The sequence below is a fragment of the Excalfactoria chinensis genome, chromosome 2, assembly GCF_039878825.1.
Source record: "Excalfactoria chinensis isolate bCotChi1 chromosome 2, bCotChi1.hap2, whole genome shotgun sequence".
NCBI classification, from domain to species: Eukaryota; Metazoa; Chordata; class Aves; order Galliformes; family Phasianidae; genus Excalfactoria; species Excalfactoria chinensis.
In genome coordinates, this window is record NC_092826.1 from 1821152 (window position 1) to 1844876 (window position 23725).

At 44.8% G+C, this 23725-nt stretch overlaps 1 protein-coding gene and 1 long non-coding RNA gene across 5 annotated transcripts in view; one reads left to right on the forward strand and one right to left on the reverse strand.

Moving 5' to 3' along the window:
• The window catches only part of LOC140248728 (uncharacterized), a 152823-nt gene extending 145548 nt beyond the window's left edge, over positions 1–7275 (reverse strand). For 3 of the 4 annotated variants that reach the window (XR_011902881.1, XR_011902879.1, XR_011902878.1), the window contains exon 1: positions 7192–7265. This is a non-coding gene — a long non-coding RNA (uncharacterized lncRNA). Of the gene's footprint in view, positions 1–7191 lie in introns of all 4 variants that reach the window. The other variant, XR_011902880.1, reaches the window with a different exon arrangement.
• A 9779-nt stretch (positions 7276–17054) lies between these two features.
• Positions 17055–23234, forward strand: ARC (activity regulated cytoskeleton associated protein). The gene is made up of 3 exons (XM_072329616.1): positions 17055–20381; positions 20906–21069; positions 21468–23234. Exon 1 carries the CDS (start codon positions 17624–17626, stop codon positions 18836–18838), a length of 1215 nt encoding a protein of 404 aa, XP_072185717.1. The 5' UTR covers positions 17055–17623; the 3' UTR covers positions 18839–20381; positions 20906–21069; positions 21468–23234.
• The last annotated feature ends 491 nt before the right edge of the window (positions 23235–23725 follow it).

Consider the following 23725-nt stretch of genomic DNA (forward strand, 5'->3'; position numbering starts at 1 on the left):
GCAGCACTGGAGGGAATAAGGAAGCGAAGCACCTGATAAAGAACAAGCCTTGAAGTAAGTGCTACATTGCAGTTAAATTAGAAATTTCTTGCTGTGAAGTTGACTCATTCAATATGGAGAAACATCTCGACGGAAAGTCTATGAGCAAAGTGCTCAGAAAGCAGAGTGCTGCTGCCAGTATATCATGTCAGACTAGAAAGACTTGGAAGCTCAGACTTTCCCTCAGTGAAGAGAAAGAAATTCAACTTGACCCTACACCTTTTCAGACATAAGGTCTGGAGCTCCATGGGGAGCTCTTCTAAGGAAAGTTAGTGAAGTATAAGAACAGAAGTCGCACTCACTGTTCTAGCTGCATTGTGGGCAGGCCAAAATCTCTGCTTCTAGCAGACGCTGCTTTTTGAGCTATGGACATCCCTCTCTCTGCCACAAACAAGTCCAGCTCACTGCTGCACTGTACAAATACAGAGATTTGAGAAAACTGCTTCACACCTTATCCACTGCCTTGGAAAAGAGGCAGAAAGTCACTAAGATCTCCTGATAGAAAAATACCCTCTCCGTGTGTCATTTTTTTCCTCTGAATGAGACTGTCCTTCTATTGATCACAGTCTCTGCTTCACCTGTCTATGCTAGAAAGATTCTGGTAGGTAGACTCACACTTCTTTTGTTTTAACCTGGTGCTCTACTTAAGTCACTTGGGTCACCCTTGCACTAGATCCATAGAGTGTGAGCTCTTCAGGGCCATACAAGAGGTTCTTCTCTTACCTGTCCTTATTCCTACTGCAAAAATCCCATTTCATTCTCGGAGAATCATAGATTCATTAAGATCAGAAAAAACCTCTAAGGTTAACTAGTCCAGTTGTCGACCCATCCCTCCCATGCCCACTAAACCATGTCTCTCAGTGCCACATCTCCACATTTCTTAAAGCCCCCAGGGATGGTGGGGCCACAAACTCTCGGGGCGGCCTGCTCTGATACCTCACTGCTCTTTCAGAGAATAAATTTTCCCCAGTATCCAACATCTTGAGTATTATTTGCAGGTTTATTATCCCTTTGCAATAAAGAATATGGAAAATACTAACAATCTGAAAAGTTCTGTACTTGGAATGGTTGGATAAACTGTGAATATTCAGTATATACATTAAAAAAAGAAAGGGAAATAGGAAGGATATTACTGGACTTAGAAAGAAGTCATTAGGGTTTGATAGCTTATTGTCTCTTCTGATGTAGCAACTAGCATTTATAAGTTAAAATTATCAAGTGCCAAAGTCTAAATGAAGAAAAAAGATGAACTGATTCACACAATATCTACTTATTTGTTCAACTCACTGCTGTAGGACCTTATAGATTGCCAAACATACAGGCAAGTGATGAGCCAAATTAATGGAAGGAAAAAAAACTATCCATGAAGAGTATGTAGACATGAAGCTACATACTTTGCCTCATCTGGTGCCTGAGCCATAAATCTCTGGAGACTGGGAGAGTATCTGATGATGTAACACCAAATGTTCTTTCTATTATTGCACCCTCCTGCAGGCATTAACTCATGGAAAGTGTCTGAGACTGGGTTTTGAACTAGATATTCTTCTGCATAACTTCTCTGGCACCTTCCTATCCTCGTGCCTGGGCTTCCTGCGACATCTAGATAGCATCAGCCTGTTAAACCATGTTGACATGAAGGGCAGAATGAAGACGCGTTGGAGGTGTTAATTTAAGCTATCAGCCAACTGTTGGATCTACCACTCCCACACGGGTGTTTGAGGCTTCAGCCATGTCAAACAGTTGACAGGAGATTCCTCTGTTCCCACTTTCTCTCCTATTCTTCCAGTCTTCCTCTCACTCAAGGCTCATCTGCCTGTGCTTTTTAAAACATCCATCTGGCATCCACCAGATGCAGCTTTCAAAAGTTATCACTTCACATCTAGGGAGAAAGAAGTCTTTGAATGCTTTTCTCCGGATCTGATGTGCCTGACCATAAGGGGAGGCTGGCTGGGAGCTGTTCTTTGTGAGTCAACATGAGTTCATCACCCCTTGCCGAGTGCACCGTTTTTTAATGGGGGTCAATGCATCAAGCAGACTGAGGTACAGAGAACTGACCTTTCCTACATGGCTCAGCACATAAGATTTGTCATAAATCTTCATTTTCGCTGCAGATTTCCTGGCACCAAACTATACCAGTGATCCTATTTCTTCATTCCTAACACAGCTATCTGCACAAGCAGTGGGACAGACAATGGCAGGTTCAAGATGCTATAGCTTTTCACATACTGACTTAGCTATAATGTGTCAAATAAAGCACGTTTCTCCTTTAGGTTTCTTGACTTTTATTTTTCTTCTTATTATTATTTTTTCTCATTACACCAAGTGGGCTACTGGTTTACTTGAAAAGCATTTACAGTGATTATCTCTATTTTGCTGTTGCTATTTTCTCTTCTTTCTTTTTTTTTCCCAGACTTTTCTGAAAATGATCTCATTAAGAACACCAAACTCCTGTTCCTTAAAATGATTCCTTGAGGTTTCCAAAGGTCTCCCAGCAGGAGAGCTGCTTGTCTCCACTTTCCCTGCAGTTTTACAAAGCCCCCAAGTGAGCCCATTAGCAAAAATGGGCTGCCCCCCAAAAAATCTACACAACAATCGACAGCAGCAGCAATAGCTCCAAAATGTAAGGCTTCAGTAGGCAACAAACTACATCTGCAAACCTCTTCTCAGTTTAATTTTAGGGAAAGGATGAGCTAATGACACAAAGAGGACTATGCTTGCTGCCTCCTGCCATAGCTGTGAGGGGACATACTAAAGGGGTTAGAATATGGTGTCTGAGATAACTCGGTCATTATTCTTGAGAGATAAATACATCTTTGAAAAATGGAATTAATGAAGCTTAGCTGCCTAACTATGCCTATCGCATAGACTTTTTCTTCTTTTCCTCCATCAGCCCGATGTCTAAAAATTGCTGAGTTCATTAATCTACCCTTTGGGGAGGATGAAAATACTAGGGCTTATTTGAAATTTTGATTTGGGGTTTAGCTCTTAAAAATCTAGGCTACGCATAATGGCACTGGTGTCCTTATGTGCAATATCCCCACGCTTGAAGCATGTGCTTTGAGCGGAAGGATGCAGGCCGTCATCCTGTTACTGCCTAAGCATAATGATCTGATTCTGGGTGAACATTTGTAATCTTCCCTGTTGTAAACTATCCAGGTAGAATCAAGGAATCATAGAATAGCTTAGGTTGAAAGGGAACTTAAATATCATGTAATTCCAGCCATGCGCAGGGTTGCCCAGGGCCATATCCAGCCTGGCCTTGAACACCTCCAGAGACAGGGCAATTTGAATCTAAAGCACCAGACCTGGTATTTAAGTTGTCCCTTGGTCTGAATCACTCTTTTGATGTGAAAATTCAGTTTCAGTGTTGGTTTTAGAGACCCTGTTTTACACAGACAGACATCCAAAAGATCTCGGATACATTTTATTTAGACTAATTAGCCAGTTTTGGAAAAGTAGAGGTCTGTGCTCACCAAATCCTCATTCCAGACAGAAAGTATTTAAAGCAGAAGTTGTTGAGCTTTATTGGAATGCAAAAAAAGAGAGGGTAATGACCATCCTCTGGTGGTATCCTGTATAGGTCCAGGCTGATGAGGCAACAGGGGAGCACCTGTGACTTCTGTTTTGGAGCTGAGCACTGAGACAAACAAGTCTCTGTGAATTCAGCCTAAATTTATTTTGCGTCAACTACTGAATATTGCAATTCTGCAATTGTGCTCAGCATACAAGTCTTGATGCTTTTCACAGGCATAATAACATTTGCAGATCCCTCTCTGCCTCCACAAGCTCACAGTGCACTATGCTTTCCCCAGATCTTTCTTTCGAGATGGATCGCCCACTGCTGCTTCAATCCATCAAAACTTCATTTTCAGAAGGATAAACCTGATGTGTTTGGAAATCACTTTCTTACTTTTTTCTTTTTTTTTTTAATAAGTATTAATAGAAAAGAAAAATCAAATGGATATTAAGTAAAACAGAAAAAAACAACGCCAAGAAATGCCTTGTAAAAATAACAGGTGCATTAAATTGTGTGGGGGTATGTAGATACGCATGTAAGACAATAATACACAAACCAGGTGGCATCCTACTTCATTAGCAATCTACTTGCTCTTGCCAAACAGCTATGGTGAGGTTCCCTGAGAGATTTCCCAGAAAGTCATTAAATTAGTAGTAAACAACATTTTGTGGGGTTTGGAAAATATTGTCTGACTGCCTAGCATCCCAGCCCCCTTCTGAAGTTTTCTCTGTCTTGCAAAGTCTTGGAGGGAAATTAGGGAACAAAGAAGGGGGGATAAGAAGAGTATAATCCACTGTAATTGGCTTCACATTGAAAACTTAAGAATGATTGCTTGGACAGTAATGTTGTCTTGATATATAAATGGGTTTGTTACTTAACTCTGGTGATTCACGCTGTCAAGCACAGGGATGAGGCAGCTGCCGAATCTGATGCCAGGAAGGAATTTTCTCTCCCATAACAGATTGGTAGGGAACTTACAAAGATCAGGCTGCCCATGCCCTCAACAAACCTGACCATGAACAACATCTCCAGGGATGGAAAATCCTCAGCTTCTTTGGTCTATAAAGGGGATGAGCTGTAGCTATCACAATCACTTGGACAGGCAGGGGGTATATTTCAGAGTAGAGCATCACTATCGTATCTTACCTCATGGTACCAAGCATGCCTCCAGAAACAGTGAAAAAGCCTTTAGTTTTTTCCCTCGCTACTCCAGTAAGCCTATTTGCAAAGGAATGACTTTGGTGGAAGCAGATGAATAGATGAAGACTAGGTCTTTTCATATTTTTCACATAGTCTCTTTCATACACATTCCTAAATAGAGTCTAATTGAAGCTACATATGACCTAGCTGTTGGCTCTTTGGAGTTGATGCTTTTTATTAGTTGCTGTTTGTTTGTTTGTTTTTTCACCCCATTTTTAAAATGTTCCAGCTGTCAGAAAGAAAAGGGCTAGAAAGAAAAGGAACAAATGAAAGCAGTGGAGATATTTAATTGAGATGACTTTAGCTGTTCTAAATGGCACAAGCAATGAGCACAAATACTTAAAGAGAGGAGATGAGAAAGGAAGAGAGAAGAAGTTATATGTTGCTCAGTGAGCCTCCAAATTAAGAGTAGGGAAGTGCCTTGTCAGAAGCTGAGCAGAATCCTAGTTGGTAGATGTTAGGTGATTGACTTCAGAGCTTCCATGGTCTCCTCTGCATTCTACTATGTTATAGTACAGACGCATACAGGCCTTTCATGATCAGAAATCAGAAACCATTTGTTTACATGTCTGACCAAAGGAAATAGGCACTCCAGAGATGGGTGGAATGAGGTTGATGTGTCACATCCCTCCTTGATCTAAGCCTTCGTGTCCTAAATGAGCACCCTTCCTGTGTGGGGAGAAGACTTGGTTGCTCCTTGTGGGATCCCTATGCTCTGTGTGTGACTGCACAGAAAAATGAGAGAGATGGTATTAGTTATCCTGTAAGGCATAGGAAATACAGTCTTGGGTTTACGTTCTGAAATCCGAGGCTCTACCAGGTCTCTACCTCAGGATGCCTTGATGGAAGTTTGGTGAGCTAACTGAAATGGAAAAGATCTTCCAGAAGATGCTGGGCTTAGCAATGTGGAGGTTGGAGCATTCTGTATGTGAATAAGTCACAATTTATACCCTAGTTAAAAGAGAGACATTCTGAACCTGATTATCCACAGCCTCCGGAAGGCTGCCTTATCCCTAGTCTATTCTGCACAACAAAGAATAAACATGTTTTTAAGACCCTTTAGATCCAGAACTAGAGCACTGAATTGATGATCATAGCATCACAGAGTCATAGAATGGCTTACTTTGAGGGGCACCATAAAGATCATGAAATTCCAACTGCCTTGCAGTGGGCAGAGTTGACAAACGCCAGATCAGGCTGTTCAAGGTCCTATCTAACCTGAAAGGCCACAATGAATTCTCCCCAGACCATCTCTTCTCCAAGCTAAACAAGTCCAACTCCCTCAACCTCTTTTCTTCAGAGAGGCATTTCAGCCCTCTGACTATCATCATGACCCTCCTCTGGACCTGATCCAATAGCTTTGCATCCTTTCTGGGGGCCTCAGGTCTGGATGCAGTACTCCAGATGGGGTCTCATGAGGACAGAGCACAAGGGGACAATCACCTCCCTCTCCCTGCTGCCACCCCTCTTTTGATGCTGTCCAGGGTACAACTGGCCTTCTGGGCTGCAAGTGCACATTGCTGGCTCATGTCAAGTTTTTTTTGTCCACCAGAATCCCACAAGTCCTTCTCCTCAGGACTGCTTTCAAATGAGTTCTCCCAGTCTGGGATTGCCCAGACCCAGGTGCAACACCTTACACTTGGCCTTGCTGAACCTCATTAGGCTCACATGGGCCCACTTTTCAAGGCTGTTTTAGGTCCATCTGGATAGCACCCCTACCTACTGTGTGAACAGTAGGACAGTGCTTCTTGTATTATTACTGTCAGAAACATGGGGATATCTTTGCTCTCATAAGGCTTGATGTAACAGACAAGCAGTGTCTTTCATATCACATACAAACACAGGATGGGATTGGTTAAAGATTTTTGGAGAGCAAACAGTGCATGGGAAGGAAAGGGATGCATCTGTTCATTGTAGGGACAAAAAAATCCAGTCTCTGTGTTTCACCTTCCTTCACAAGCTCCAAAATCACCTATCATCCCTGCAGAAAGCCTTGCTGCCCTAAAGCAAAGTGATGCTATGGGGACCTGCCCCCCCTCCAATGGGGACCCACCATGCCCCCACCCCTCCTCCCCAATGCAGAGCCTGGGGAAAAGGAAAAAAGGCTGTAAGCCACTCCATGGCAGGCACAATGCATGAAGAGCCATACCCACAGGCATTCCCATTTCAGCAATGTCCCAGAGGTGCCACCCTGGTCCACTTTCTCCCCCTAACAGCTCACCTAGCAGTCTGTTTCCCTTCCCTGCTTCCAGGGAGGTAGGAGAAAGGCAAAAGCGTGCTGCAGATCCCATCTCCTTTGCATCTGTGCTGTTCATCCCTTTTGTCTGCCCCTCCGCCAGCATCCCACTCCTTCTCCCCCACACTACCACCCACTCCCATGTCTCATCCAGGGACCGCACGGGATGCCTCAGGCAGCCACCAGGATGGATACTAACCTGTGCCAGGCTGCTCTTTAAGGAACCCATTAATATGGAGCTGCTGCCTCTCCCTCCCCTTCCTTCCCGCAGCCAAGCTCAGCTGCTGAATAAGCCGACAGAAAAAAGGGGGTGCAAGGTGAGAAATCCAGGCCTCTGCATCCTCCTCCACAGTGTGGGTTGCGTGTTTTGGGAGAAGGTCAGCAGTGAGACTGTCACACGTGTCAAGCAAGGAGAAACGGTGACAATCAGCTGAGGAGCAGTGGCACAATTTGCTGAACACCTCTGCGTCTCCCCCCAGATCCTTTCCTCTCTCTGTTGCAACATTCCGTGGAGGGCTAAATCCTATTGTGCTGGGAGTGAGCTGCCATTCTGTCTATCTACCAGTCTGCATGCAGGAGCCCTGGATGGGAGCAGCCCCTTCACCCAGCCCCTTCTCCCAGCCCCATAGCCCTACAGCTGGTCTGCCTCTCCCTAACTCATTGCTGAGGAATATTCACCCTCCCTAAAAAATCAACCTTCAGGACTTAAGGATCTTTTCTTAAAGTCGGACATAAGTAAATCTGGCTGTCTGTTTTCCTTCCTTCCTTCCTTCCTTCCTTCCTTCCTTCCTTCCTTCCTTCCTTCCTTCCTTCCTTCCTTCCTTCCTTCCTTCCTTCCTTCCTTCCTTCCTTCCTTCCTTCCTTCCTTCCTTCCTTCCTTCCTTCCTTCCTTCCTTCCTTCCTTCCTTCCTTCCTTCCTTCCTTCCTTCCTTCCTTCCTTCCTTCCTTCCTTCCTTCCTTCCTTCCTTCCTTCCTTCCTTCCTTCCTTCCTTCCTTCCTTCCTTCCTTCCTTCCTTCCTTCCTTCCTTCCTTCCTTCCTTCCTTCCTTCCTTCCTTCCTTCCTTCCTTCCTTCCTTCCTTCCTTCCTTCCTTCCTTCCTTCCTTCCTTCCTTCCTTCCTTCCTTCCTTCCTTCCTTCCTTCCTTCCTTCCTTCCTTCCTTCCTTCCTTCCTTCCTTCCTTCCTTCCTTCCTTCCTTCCTTCCTTCCTTCCTTCCTTCCTCCCTCCCTTCCTCCCTCCCTCCCTCCCTTCCTTCCTCCCTCCCTCCCTCCCTTCCTTCCTTCCTTCCTTCCTTCCTTCCTTCCTTCCTTCCTTCCTTCCTTCCTTCCTTCCTTCCTTCCTTCCTTCCTTCCTTCCTTCCTTCCTTCCTTCCTTCCTTCCTTCCTTCCTTCCTTGAGTAAGTTCAAATGAGGAGACGGTAGCAAGGAAATTGGTGCTAGGATCACCTCGGTCCCCTATAACATGCTTTCTATTCCTCCATACTTTAAGTACTCCCTTCCAAGGGAGTGGTAGAGAAACTGTCTCTGGAGATTTATAAGAAATGTGTAGATATGGTGCCGAGGGACATGGTTTAGTGTGCATAGTGGGGATAGGTTGATGGTTGGACTAGATGACCTTGGATGTCCTTTCCAACCTTAACAATTCTCTGATGCTATGATTCCCTGTCACTGTCATCCTCATGTGGTCTTGGAGCATAGAGAACTTTATTCTGGCCATGCCCTGTGAATTTCCAGGTCTTGATCTTTAATTACGACCTACATGCGCACCTTCAAGTAATACTCCCTTCATTTAAATGCTCCCAAATGTTCACCTTTTTCAGTGTAGAGATGTGAAGTCCCTGCATTGTTTAGTTCCCATGCACCTGGTGATTTCCATCCTGAGACCACCAAGGAACTGTATCCACTGTGAGTAGCAATGGGAGATTTTTAAACCAAAAAGAGAGAAAATTTAGATTAGATGTTAGAATATTTTTTACTCAGGGAGAGGTGAGGCACTGGAACAGGCTGCCTAGAGATGTGGATGCTCCATCCCTAAAGGTGTTCAAGGCCAGATTGGATGGAGCTGAGGGCAACCTGAACTGGTGAAACGTGTCCTTGCCCATGGAAATGGGGTTGGAACTGGGGGATCATTAAAGTTGCTTCCTCTCTAAGCCATTATGTGATTCTTTGATTCTACAATCTGGCACTCTGCCAGCATTTGGGGAGGCTGAAAAGCTCCAAGAGAGCTTTACCCAGCAGCTTGTTCCCCAGCTACTGCTAGTCCTGACCTAACACTTCTTTTAGTGATGTTTGGGGCCCCATGTATTTGAAAATTAGTACAGTCTGCTCCTTGCTGCTCACATTTCCTCCTCCTCCCCTGAGCCTCCCTGCTGTCCTTAATGATCCGTCTCTTCTTTTCAGGGTTTTAAAGAATGGAAATGGAAAAACTGGTTGAATTAGTCTGGGGTGATGATGCCCTCAATGGGGCTCTGTTCCCATCAGAAGAGACCTAACATTACCTTTTCTTTTATTAGTGATACAGGCTCCCCAGATCCACACAAAGCAGCTGTCCTGTTGTTATCCTGAGCCAAGGGGACACAACTCATGCACTGACTCAAACTGTGGTTCCCTGTGCCTAAGAGAGATTAGCAACTGAAAGCAAGGATGCTGAAGGGAAAGCCTTTGTTAACAATGATGTCTGGGGGAGAAGAAAATAAGAGAACTAGCCTAGAGGAAGAAAAGCAAATGGAAAAAGATAAAAATGAGGCAAATCAAGAAATCACTGAGAGATACATGTGCTGAAAGCAGGTAAGTGGTGGTCTAGTTGATGACCTCATGGTGACGATGGCTCTGAGAGCTACTAGCTGTGAACCAATTTACGTCAGTATACAGAGCACTGGAGTTTGGGTTTGATTGGGAACAGCAGCCTTATGTCTTGCTGTGACCATGTCCACAAAATGGATTAAAATAATATGTTTATCTTTGTTTTAGTTTTAGAAATGTTCGAGCACTGAGGATACCTGAGTAGATACCTTAGTAGAGCTTCAAACCTGTCCAAGGTGTTGTCTGAACACACTGATGTGGTGAAGCTCTACAATGGCTGTGGCAAAACAGATTTGAAAATGCTTTGGTATTTCAATCTGAGTAAAGGCAAATAAAGCATTCAGGGAAGATTATACGTGTCTGTAGAGAAGACCTGTCTGTTCTGCTAGTCAACAACAGATTCATGATTCAGTAAGATAACAGAAGGTCCATGTTTTACATAGATAAGAATATTTTTGGATGAGCAGGAGATCCTGCTTAATGGACCCCTAGTATTAGCCCAGAGTTCTCTAGCATAGGTTAGAGACATCAGCCAGAGGGAAATTAATAAGGGATTTGAAAAGGAGGACAGCATGGAGGACCATGGCTTCTGTTGCCATCTTGGACGATTGTTTCAATTGAATGTCCAGTAGCTCTTTGACTTCCCCAGATCAGGACTTGTGATGGGAAAAAGGGATTCTAGCAGCTTGTCTGTGGGATTAGTTGATTGCAAACACATCAAGGAAATATCCTGTTACAGCCACCCAGGAGGACCCAGTGGCTGAGTGTTGGGATCATGTGGAGGAGAGAAGACAGCATCAAGTGATATCAGCCTTGGCTCAAAAATCTCCCATATCTCACAGCTGTGAGTCAGTGGCTTGGAAATCTTCCAGTGAGACAGTCCAGTGAATCTGTTTTGTCAGTGATTCACTGGTGGAAAACCAGGCTCCTATTAACCCTAATACCCCTCCCACATATGATCGAATTTAAGAAGAATAACCCATGAAAGTGGTGAGAAGGTCAAAGAGGGCTTTATAACAAAATCATACCGGGATCATAGAATGGCTTAGGTTAGAAGAGACATTAAAGATCATTTAGTTCCAACCCCCCTTCTGTAGGCTGGTTGCCATCCACCAGATTAGGCTGCCTGGGATTCCATCCAACTTTACCTTGAACACCTCCATTAATGAGTTATCCACATCTTCTCTGGGCAGTCTGTGCCTCACCCCTTTCTGAATAAGAAATCCCCTTCTAGTATCTAATCTAAATCTTTCCTCTTTTAGTTTAAAACCATTCCCTCATGTCATTCCACTGTCTGAGCGAAAAGTCAGTCTCCCTTCTGTTTATAAGCACCCTTTGTGTACTGGATGATCACAATGAGAACTCCCCAAAACCTTCTCTTCTCCAGAGCAAACAATTCCAGTTTCTTAAGCCTTTCTTAATGCAGTTTCTCCCCATGGGAACTGTGTCTCCAAGGGATCTGGAATTGGAGCAGGTACTCTCCTCCTCACAGGAGAAGCTGGTGCTTCCAATGCCATGTGGCTGCACAGCTTCCCTTGACCCACCAGAAGACCAAGGCTATGGCTTGAAGATTCAACCATCTGCTTTCAAAAAGAGTTTTGTCCCATTTTCCCTGTGTATGATCTCCTATCATCACCACTAGACCTCATTTGAACCTGCCGCCTTGACAGAAATTTTAAAGAGCCAAGGTTGCAGGAGAGGATGGGAGTGGTTCCCTGGACCACAGATAACCCTGAGTGATTTACACTGCCCTGGCAGATGGTGAGGAGCACAGCTCTCCCAGGCACTTGGGATGCTGTACTGGGAGGAGAACCAGGGCTCTGCTCTTCACAGCCACCCCAACACTTTTCCTTATTTAGCAGACCTCTGATTTTCAGTGTTTGCTGCTGAGGAGGAGTGAAGAAGCACTAAATTCAGAAACTTTTACTAGAACGCTTAGAGGGGCACCCTGAAGGGGGACAGGTTGGGGAAGAATCAAGAGCGAGACCAAATGTAGTGCAGATTCAGCTCTCAGCTATTCAGCATAAAGGCAACTGAGATATCCCCAGGTTTCCAACACAGATCAGATCTGAATTAGGCCTTTCGATACAGGGATTGTTTGTTTTGTTAGCAACAAACATACTCTAAGACCTTAAGAGTGATTTTCATAGGTGGAAAATGAAGCTCATTCAAAATTGTCTGTTTGTGTCGACCCCACAAGGATCAGAACAGCCAGCACCAAAGTTCAAGTTCATACAGAGAAAATACTTGACACTACCCTTGACTCTCTTGATTTAGCTTCAGGCAGTCTTGAGGAGGAAAATGAAGTACTCAGAGGCACTCGATGTTTTCTCTGCCCAGAGAGAATGCAAAAAATAACAAAGTTCCTATTAAATAAAGGGGAAAAAAAAAAATAAAAAAGAGGCAGAAGATATTTTTAGTCTGAAAACAAAATACTCTATCATCCCCAGGAAGGAGAGCTTTTCAGCTTAAAAGAAAAAAGAGAGAACTTGCACGCTCTTCCGCACCATAAGGAGTGGCACTAATAATAAGAGTAATTACTATGATTATTGTTAATATTGATAGCAGACTGCCCTCAGCTCCCTGCTTGTTTCCCAACCTTCCCAGCATGTGACGTGTGGGCCCCAAACGTGGAGGACAATGGTTGTCCAGGTGGGTAGGAACAATGAGGCCACTGACGCGAACTGTGCATTGAATGCAGAGATCTGTGTTGTGAGTGCCAACTTCAATGCAATAAAGTGTTCCAGCGATGGAGGTGGTTGAATAGGGACATGTGGTGTAAATAAAACGTGTTATTATTATTGTTTATATATATATTTTTATATATATATATAAAACAAAGCCCAACAGTTTGGTTTCTGTTTTTCTTCCCTTCTTGAGGATTTTGCTACGAGAGAACCAAATGATTGGCCAGCTTTCTGCAGTATGTTATAAGTGGATCAGTAGGGGAAGGACTGTAATTCCTTTCTTTCTTTCTTCTTTTTCTTTTTTTTCTTCTAGAAGAAAGAAGTATTTCTGGAGGTGAAAGAGAAAATTCTAGCACAGCAGCTATAGGTTAAAACAGAAAACTCCTTGTTCACCAGTGGAAGAAATTAATCCCCTGAAAAGGTATGGAATTCATTGCACATTTATGTTCAGATTTCTAACCTGAGGCTCTTCACACAGTCCTTGTCAAGGATGGGGACCTCCCAACAGTTCTGCAGTGAAGGAATGCTGTGCACACCACAGTGAATAATTGGAGTATTGGCATTGCATAACACAGAACCCAGCAGAGCTCTTCTGAGTATGGAATACTAAAAGACTATATGGCTGCTGTCCCTTAAAAATCTCACTGCCTTGAAATCTTCCCTTCCCACTGACCCACCAGGCTCATCTGGCTCACAGATCAGGCTCATCCCCAGAAAGTGTCTTGTCCTGTCATGAGATAGAATAGGGAAGGAAAACCCATAGAATCGTCACAGAATCATCGAATCACAGGATGTCTTGGGTTGGAAGGAATCTCAAGGATCATCCAGTTCCAACCCTCTTGCCACAGGCAGGGCTGCCAGCTGTCAGATCAAACCCTAGATCAGATTGCCTAAAACCCCATCCAACCTGGCCATATAAACCTTCAGGGACAGGGCATCATCCCCCATCCATGGATGAGATGGATCTTTAGCAAAGAACCCTCCGTCACCAGGAAGTTTCCAATACTGGCTATGGATCAATTATCCTGTGTTTTTTTGGTTGTTTTTTTTTTTATCTCCCTCCCTGCAACAGGGTTTTCTGTTACTTCTTGCTGCCATACAATTAGGCTGTCAGCTTTTCTTTCTTTCTTCTTATGTTTTGGGCCTGATCCTAATCTCCTGTGCTTTAACACTGTTGGGAAGCTCTATAGAGACAACCCACATTGACAGCATCCCTGCTGAGCCGAGATGTGGCTTTTACTATTTTCTCTCCCTTCCTTCTTTCTGCTCAGCTGGTTCAGAGGAATTTATCCCTGCTCACTGCTCTCCCTTTTCCTTTCTCACCTCAAAACTCTCTTTCTCTTGCTCTTGTCCCCTCATCTCTCTGTGAAGCCATGGAATAAAAATGCCGTAGCAGTGAAAGCCTCCTTCCTAGCTTGCCCCATACCTCCTGTCCCTCCATGCCCATCATTCTGTCTGTGCTACAAAATTATCTATCTGCCTCAAATTGCCTTTCCTTGTCAGCAATCAGTATTCAACCTCATCGTCCTCCCATCTCTTCCGGCTCCCCTCCCTCCTCCTCCTCTTCCCACACACCTTACTTTAATTAGAAAGACAATGAAAATTCTTATCGCTATATATTAATCAGACATGCCTCAGCAGGTCCAGAAGGAAAACCCCCTTTCTTCCTCCTCCTCAGTCTCCCTCACCACCCCTTCTGCAAAAGAATAGCACACAGATTAGGCGGAGAGATCAGTGTCTAAGGTGCAGGAGGTGAACCCAGACACCTGGTCAAGCTGGAGGAATGTACAAACAGAAACTTTCCAACACTCCACAAGGATATGATATTCAGGAGCAGTTTCCTATGCTTGGGAAGAAAGAGTTTCTGGCAGGGACTGACTGGTAGGGGTCAGAAAATGAATCTGAGAGTGCTGGGAGACAATAAATTGAGCACGATCCAGCAGTGGAAAAAAGGATGACTTGAACTGAGATAGCATAAGCACAGCCAGGAGATCAATAGAAATCATTTATCTCCTCTGATCAGGATGTATTAGACCATATCCAGCTTTGCACTCCTCAGTAAAATACATTGTTCAGTTGGACCAAGTTCAGTAGAGGATGTTGAAGTGATCAGGGTTGGGATGTTTGATATTGCTACCAAGGCTCCTGGAGAAGGGATGTCCTTAGGCGACCAAACAGTGGTCCCCTGTACCTGTGTGGAGGTTATCATGGACAAAACAGAGGTCAGTGGTAAGAAGACAAGAGATATCAGGTATAAAGGGAAACAAGACACTCAGTCTGGATGTAAGGAGAAATATTTTCCATCTGAAGACAGGCTGTCCAAATTGGTATCTTAACCCCATCCCTGGGGCTTTCAAGATCTGTCAGGATAAGGCCCTGAACAACCTCATCTGACCCTGGAGCTACTGGCCCTACTAGGAACAGGAGGTTTGTCTAGGAACCTCCTGAGGTTCATTTCAGCCTTAATTACCTTGTTTGGACAGGGCTCTTAGACACAGGGTTTAAAATTTGGGTGGACCTGTGTGGAGTCAGGAGTTGGACTCAGTGATCCTGGTGGGTCCCCACTAATTCAGGATAGACTATGATTCTAAGTGACAAAACATGCCATTCAGTCCCTGATGAATCCTTCCACTCTGAAAACTAAAGGAAAATGAGAGTTAACAGGGGTTGGAATAGCATTCACTGGTACTCTCTTAAGGGTAATTTCTGATGATCTTGGGTTAAAACCTTTCAGGAGAATAATCTTATTCTAAACCATAGATAGACAGATTGCATGGACTCTCCCAGTTTCTGTGGTATTTTATAGCAAGATAGGTTTAAGGAGGATTCTCTACAGTATAGAAATTTCAGTATAAAAACCTATTGATCCATCCCACCTCCTTGGATAATCTCCTTTCTAACCCTTTCTAAACACAAACACAGTTGCACAAACATCTCATGTCCAGGAAAGCTGGGTGAATGTGGAAAAATAAGAAAGACAGGCAGCACAGCAGCCTGTCAGTCATACCCCCATTAACATATATGTGGGATAATAAAATGTCATTAGGACGGTCTGCTGGATTAGGAATCCTGGGTTTCTACCCTCAGACTTTTGAGCCATTCCCTTCTCACTGGCACTCCCCACCTTAACTCAACCACACAGCCTCAGATAACCCTTATGTTTATCCCAGTAGCCGGAGACATTTGTTCATGTGCCAATACTTCATCATCTGGTAGGGAACAGATGTATTTTCACGGAGCACATGGATATGGTGGGAAGGGATGCCCTGACCCCAGTCCCTTGTGGCATTCATCACAAAATGCTGTTTAAGCACCACCACTTTCTTCCTGGGGGACTCTACCTTGACCAAATGCATGGGATCACTGAGATCCCCTTTCAGGACCATCACCTCTTCATTTTGCTCTGACCCAACAGAAAACATGTGGCAAGGAGCCAAGGGAGCAAGGACCCTTTCTAAGCCTGCCTGGCACGTTGCCTATTGTCTAAAGCAGAGGCAAAGCACCTCCTCAGCGGCAACAAAGCTTGAAACCTCTTTTTAGGTAATATTCATGAATCAGCATCCCATTGCCTCCAGTCACTGTCATCAGGAGGGGATGAGAAGCCCCGGATGTCCTCAGAACCTCTCCAGGGAGGTTCCGGCGGGGAACTCTCACAGATTAGGGAATCCTTTATCTTTGGCTTACATAAGTCCCCGGGTCTCCTTTTATGGTTGGCTTTTCCTGCTTTGTCAGGAGCAAAGAACAAATGTAGCTTCATCTGCGCTTGTGGGTTGGCTAACTGATTAAGCATCTGATTCAAGCTAAGTACGGAACAGGCTTTTGATGGGCGGATTTAATTTGGTGTAAAAACCAGGATGCCATCCCCCTCCCTGACTGAATATTCCCAAGATAGCGGTTGGTCTTGTGCAATTAAGCAGTGGGGATGACTCCCACCTGCCAGTGCTTTAGACAAGTCCAGAGTGCTGCAGTGTGTACTGAAGTGGCTCCTTTGAGTATTTCCCCCCTTTTCCTTCCCCCCTCCTTTTCTTTTTGTCTCTCCCTCTCTCTCTCTCTCTTTTTTTTTTTCTTTCTATTTTTTTTTTTTTTCCTGCTGAATTGTCACCATTTCCAAGCATGTGCACTAGGAGTGAGCAGCTCTGTGTGTGTGTGTGTGTGTGTGTGCATGTGAGGGCGTGCGGGGGGACCGTGGGCATCTGCCTTGGTGTGACACACCGAATTGCTCCTCATTTCTCCCTCTGAGAGCCCTGCCAGGAGAAGCATGCTAATGATGACCTTGCTGAGTAAATAGTTGTGGCATGAATAAGTGTTTTTCCTGCAATCTGAAAGGCGGAAGGTGCGATTACTCATCCATCTATCCAACTGTCTCCAGCACCTTTCAAGTGCTTCTCGCGTCGAGTCTGGGGGCGTAGGCGAGGGGGTGGGAAGCAAGGGGAGGCTGCCAAGATCTGGGTTGCCACAGACACCGGCCTCGCTTTTCCTCCAATGAATGCTGTGCTGAGAGTGCGAGAGGAGGCAGGGCAACACCCACATGTTGAGCTGTGTGGGGTATAAGTAGATGGAAGTGCCTGGACTAGTGGCAGTTCAGAGAGGGAAGAGAAGCAGAGCTCTCTTTGCATCTCTACCGAAAGCAATTTTGTCTCGACAAGTTTACTGGAGAAGAAATCATCAGGATTTCTTTTTCTTTTTCTTTTTTTTTTTTTTCCTTCTTTGCAGCACCAACAGCTTCCAGCTTCTGTGAGCATCGCTGCGTGTTTCAACGAGCGGGGACTGTGCGCTGTTCAAGATTCTCAGCTACAGACAAGCAGGTAGCGGGCACGCGTTTGGGGTCAGACGTCTTTGCCAACTCCTCTCCTTGTGCTCCTGAAGGATCCTGCCTCTCTCTGGGACACACTGAACACGTGAGACCGGCATTTCCAGGAGGAGAAATTTGCTTCCAACTCTCTCTGTGATCCACGGGGACTGAACAGCTCGCTCTGCGGTGATATCTGATTTGGTTGTGTTTGTGTCTGAAAGTCCTTTGAGGGGGGTTTAGAAGTCTTTGTGTGTTGTTTGGGAAGTGCTGTGCTGAGGGTTTTAGGAGCAGGCTCTAGGGCCAGGGCTTATAACCCAGTTCTATCTGTGTTCCATACTTATACAGTAGGAGCCATGCAGCTGGATAATGTCACCAATGCAGGCATCCACTCCTTCCAGGGGCACCGTGGAGTAGCCAACAAGCCCAATGTGATCCTACAAATAGGGAAATGCAGGGCAGAAATGTTGGAGCATGTCAGGAGGACCCACCGGCACCTCCTGTCTGAAGTCTCCAAGCAGGTAGAGCGCGAGCTGAAAGGTTTGCAGAAATCAGTGGGGAAGTTAGAGAATAACTTAGAGGACCATGTGCCAACTGATAATCAGAGATGGAAGAAGTCCATCAAGGCCTGCCTGGCCAGGTGTCAGGAGACCATTGCTCATCTGGAGAGGTGGGTCAAGAGAGAGATGAATGTTTGGAAGGAGGTCTTTTTCCGTCTGGAGAAGTGGGCGGACCGTCTGGAGTCCATGGGAGGCAAATATTGTCCTGGGGAGCATGGCAAGCAGACCGTGTCTGTTGGGGTAGGAGGTCCAGAGATAAGGCCAAGTGAAGGGGAGATATATGATTATGCCCTTGATATGAGCCAAATGTATGCATTGACCCCTGCTCCTGGGGAGGTGCCCAGCATCCCCCAGGCCCATGATTCCTACCAGTGGGTCTCTGTGTCAGAGGATGCTCCAGCATCCCCAGTGGAGACTCAGATCTTTGAGGATCCACATGAGTTTCTGAGCCACTTGGAGGAGTACTTAAAGCAGGTGGGTGGGACAGAGGAGTACTGGCTGTCTCAGATCCAAAACCATATGAACGGTCCAGCTAAAAAGTGGTGGGAGTACAAGCAGGACTCTGTCAAGAACTGGGTTGAGTTCAAGAAAGAGTTCCTGCAGTACAGCGAGGGGACTCTGACAAGAGATGCTATCAAAAGGGAGCTGGATCTACCCCAGAAAGAGGGAGAGCCCCTGGATCAGTTCCTCTGGCGCAAGAGAGACCTGTATCAGACCCTCTATGTTGATGCAGATGAGGAAGAGATTATTCAGTACGTGGTAGGAACCCTCCAGCCCAAACTGAAGCGCTTCTTGAGCTACCCCTTGCCCAAGACCTTAGAGCAGCTGATTCAAAGAGGGAAGGAAGTCCAAGGCAACATGGACCACTCAGAAGAGCCCAGCCCTCAGAGGACCCCTGAGATTCAGTCTGGGGACTCTGTAGAGAGCATGCCTCCCTCTACCACTGCCAGTCCTGTGCCAAGCAATGGGACACAACCCGAGCCCCCTAGCCCACCAGCTACTGTCATATGAGCTAGCTGGATGGAGATATCAATCTGGGTTACATGAAAGGGAGAAAAGGGCATATTTAGGAAGCTTCTGCTCAAAGAGAGGTTCCGGCTGAGACATGACATGAGGTGTGCTCAGTCCAACAGCCCATAGCAAAGGAATTAACTTTGCTTGTGGGGGGAGGGTGGTGAAGGGGGAGAGGCACCTTAGGATATGGTTGCCCACCTCACATCAGCCACGCAATCCAGTGGTGCTGGAGATGCTATTTGCACCACTGCGGGGAATGGACTATTTTATAAGACCCATGACAAGAAACTAGAGACAATTCCCCAAATTCAAAAGCAGTTGCTTGGCACTGGCGGCTTTCAAGGACTTCACATGAGCACAGCTATTGGCTGAGGGTTCCTACCCATCTGGATCTCTTTTCCTTCTCCCCTCCCTCTTCTGAAGAGGTAGCCTTGTTCTGAGAGGACATCCTTCTTTTGACCTTTGACCATTTCTTGTTTACCACTGGGCTTCTGTTTACTTAACAATCTCCTATCTTAATCTAAAGGAGTAAAGATTATTTTTAAAAACGTGTTTATTTAAAGAGAAATCCTATGACTTCATGAAATGAAAACTTTAAGAATCTGGATATTTTTTAGGGGTTTTAATTCTAATGCACCTAACACCTGCTTTAATGCTTTTGCTCCCAAGAGGACAGTTTACTCCTTTATCCTAGTTTCTGTTCACTCAAATCAAGGTCATTGCAGTGCAGAAGCAAATTTTACCTTTTCTCTGCACATTCTACTGTGCATTCAGTAGTAAATAGAGTTTCAGATTAAATTATGAGTTCATTTATTGAAAGGAGAATGTGTCTCCCTTCAGAGAAGGGAGAGTGGAGAGAGAAAACACTGGAGAGATTTAAGCAGAATGGGGGGAGGAAGGGATGGTTTGAGGGAAATAAATCCTTATATTTTGAATGAAACAAACAAACACATCCTAAATCCAGAGCAAAATATCCCCAGAGCAGCAAATCATGTCCATGCTGATGAGTGGAGACAACAGGAACTTCTGCCATATGAAAGCAAAACAAAGCGAAAAGAGGAGCTGTATGTCCCAGCACAGGCTCAACCTGTGCATTGTAAAGAACTTCCGCTTTAACAGACAGACTTGAAACAATCTTGGAAAGTCTGTCACCTCTGTCCTGGAGCACCTGAGGACAAAGCATTGTCTGCTCACACAGAACTACTACAGCAGTCCCTTTGTTATGGATGGAGGCAGGCTTGGACTTGGTGACATTTTCTATGTTGAGACAGCAATGCTCAGTCTTGACCTAACTTTGAACGATGCCTGATGAGATGAAATTGCCATGAGAATGATGAAATTTGGCTCTTTGAAGCTTCTCAAGGCTGGACACATCTTGAGCATCATCTGCATTCATCACCAGACCAAATAAGATACATCTCTGCAAGGAGATACAGCAGTCATACAGCAACAGGAGTGCCCCTGGGATGTTCCTGGCACTGCAACATCAGCAATAGTGGCTTGCAAGACCTTTGGCTTGCTTCCTTCCAAGAGGCTGAAGGTAGGACAACTTTCTGACATTTTTCTGTCTGCACGCCTTAGACCGAATTTAGTCTGTCCAGTGAGAGCCTTACACTGGAATAAATGGGACATAGAGCACTATAAATGATGAGGTAGAGCTTGGAGGAAAAGAAAGGGGGGGTAACCAAAGGGAAATAAAGGACAATGAAAAGAAAAAAGCTTCCAAACACAACAATCTTACTTAATATGGGGAGAGAGTGGGAAGGATCTGCCCCATGAAGTTCTGGGCTTGAGTGCCCAGCTGTGACAACACATCGCAGGTCCATACACAGCCCAAAGTGTATGCATATCTGTTCTGCACATTTGCCTAGCTGTAAGTCTTTGTTAGGAGGAGCGAGGGCTCTCCTCTCCCTTGCTTAGAGTGAATTAGTCTGCAGTGGCTGTGTCTGTAGAGAGAAATGAGCAGTTCTTACTAATGACCTGGAATGGGTGGTGGAGGAGTGGGTGTCACTGCTGAGGATGAGCTGGCCATGCATTACAAGCATTATCTTCTCCTGATTACAGTGACTCACTCAGATCCTCCTCTGAGAAGAAATCACAGTATTCAAGACTCAGAAGGAAAGCCAAAGGGAAAAGACTTCAAAACCAGTGATTCAACATGGGACCTGCTGCCAGGATCCCCAGCCACCCAGTGCCAGATCTACTGTCTGAATGAAAGCCTGGCACAGGTAATTACCTCTCCTTTTATCCTTATGGGCCTTTCTTAGCCTCTTCATACCCTTACTCAAAATACTGAATAGGCCAGGTGCAAATATCTGTGCTGGTCTTGGGACCTCAGACCTAATGGTCACAAGGATCTATCACCACCTGATAGTGGGATTTCAGCTGCTTGATTTGGAAACACAAGCATCAGTCCCAGTGATTAATGCTGTGGGAGTGGTGTATATCCTGCCTTCCTTTCTGTTGTACCACTGGCAAAAGCTTAATCTAAAATGCCTAATGGGACTTTCAGCCCTTGAGCACCTGGTGGGCACAGCTGATTATTAACCCATCTCCTGAGAAATACCTTGTACTCACTACTTTGGAAATCTAACCTGAGCTGTGTCATTATTTTTTTTTCTTTTAGATATCCCTGCTGCTGATGTTACTGAGTTTCCTCCTCTGTGCCCAAGAGTCATGTCTTCCCAGGTGATAAGCAAGCACTGCTAGCAGACAGAGGGCAAAGTGTGCACCAAAGAGCCTCTCATGCAGTGCAGTGCTATACTCAAGATGCTGAGAGCCTGAGTGAAAGGTGGAGCCACTTCCAACAGGATGAAGAAAAGGCTGAGCTGGTCCAACTAGTCCAAGTGCAGAAGAAAGTGCTGAGAAAGAGAAACCAAAAGGCAGAGCAAAAAAGCCAGATCTGGGTGTTGAGGACAGCAAGGATGCTGGACTTGTAGTGACTGTCTGTTGAGATGGTACCATACCTCTGCCATCTGGGGCCACTGAGAAATCTTCACTGGATTATCAGCTAGAAAAAAACTTTCCTGATTAACTTTGCCAAATGACTGACCCTACACAGGCTACGAACCCTCCATGCTTTCAAGGCTGTAACTCATTTTTCCTGAGTTGAGGGTCGCTTCATTTCATGCGGGTATCAGCTTTCAAACCTCAAACAGCTCTGGAAGTTCGGAGAAGCATCCTGGGGTTCAGATGCTTGTCTGAACTGCTTGAGTTTGCACAACAGGGCCAGCTGTCTTGCAAAAAGGGATGCTCTTGTGAGACAGCGGGCACTTCCTGGATCTGCATGGGACAGAGTTACTGCAAGAACCAAGGTTCTTGTGTTGGCTTTGGTGCAACTGCTTCCATCCAGACCCAGGGAGTGCAAAAGGTGCACGAAAGACAATGTGTGAATTGAACCAAGACTTTTTGCAAGACAGTTTGGTTCACATCTCATTTGAAAGGATCCAGTTGGTTCCTCTCTCTTCCAGAGCCAACTGTCCTGGGTATGCGTGTGTGTGTGTCAGTGTGGGTGTGTATGTTTTCAGCCAACAAATGTACCTAACCAAATTCTGAATTGTTCCGTTGTTTTTAAACTAAGCCAATGGAACTTAATGTGCATTCCAACATTGCTCAACAGAAATGTCCAGGACTAGAAAATGATGTGAAAACACGTGAAAATCAACTTGGTAGGCATTATCCCATGGTCCATATGAAGTTTCATTTTGAGATGCTTAATTTCTGCAGTCCTTTTCAAGGGACCTAACTGCCTCAATAAGCATTTTCTATATCCATAGACTTTCCAATGAGTTTGCCTGCCTGTGAAACTTGATTTGGTCCTGAGCTTTATACCTTCTGAACTGACTTTGTTGAATGTGCACAAGTGAGTATCCTTGGCTGATTTTATTTCAGTTATTGCTCCTAGCAGACTGGAGCTTTACTTGTAGCACCCTGGTTTATATTACCAGCTTCTCCATGAAGGACTGGTAGTTTGTTTTGCTGGGGCAAAGTCATGTGAATGAAGAAGTGTGTATGTGTTGTGCCTGTGAAACTTTAGCGAATTTCAACTATTGGATTTTTGTTCCTTAGGCAATTTTACATCTGATTCTGACAAACCTACCTTAGAGTTTTTATTTTTACTAGAAATATTATTAATTCAAACAACCTTGTACAAAAGGCAAACACATCGAATCACTGCAGGTTATAGGGGTTGAAGCCAAAGGTCTTTGTAAGCCGACATCACTTGCCCTGGATCTGACTGTATCAGACAGCTTATTCCTCACATGTTATGTTGGAGTTACAAGATCACACCAAGCCACTAGAACCTGTCAATAGAATAGTACTACACTTTATTTGCTATTGTAGCAAAGCCTTTTGTAGATTTATACAATAAAACTTTGAAATATCTGCTTCAAATGCTTTGTGCTTTGTTTTCTTATCTTTCTTCCTTGGTTCATGGGATACTCAAGTATTTATTGCCCTCTGAAAATTTAGTCTTGTCAGTCAACTTGGCTTATGTGAGTCATAAATCTTATTTGATAACTGACATAAAAATTGAATGTGCTGAGCCTTTTGAGAAGAGGGTTTAGATGTGGATAAGGAGGTGATTTAATTGTTTTATTTAGCCCCTCGTACTGGGTCATATGGAGCTCAGGAGTCTGGGAGACATGGAACTGTGGATTGTGCAGGCTCTATTTGTGTACAGCAAAGAGATAGTTGTCTGAAACAGAAGGCAATCACATCTACCCATGACTGAGAGGTAATTTCCATGGACGAACTGAGGCAAGTCAGGACAACATAAAGAGGTTGCTAGGCCTGAGTTCACTCTATAGGATATTTAAAACAACTTCAGCAGTCAGATTTGCCAACACTCAGCAGCACAGATATCCAGGAGCTGCTACTAGG

Excerpts from the sequence above, each read along its gene's own strand:
- ARC (XM_072329616.1), top strand. The coding sequence starts at position 17,624 with ATGCAGCTGGATAATGTCACCAATGCAGGCATCCACTCCTTCCAGGGG.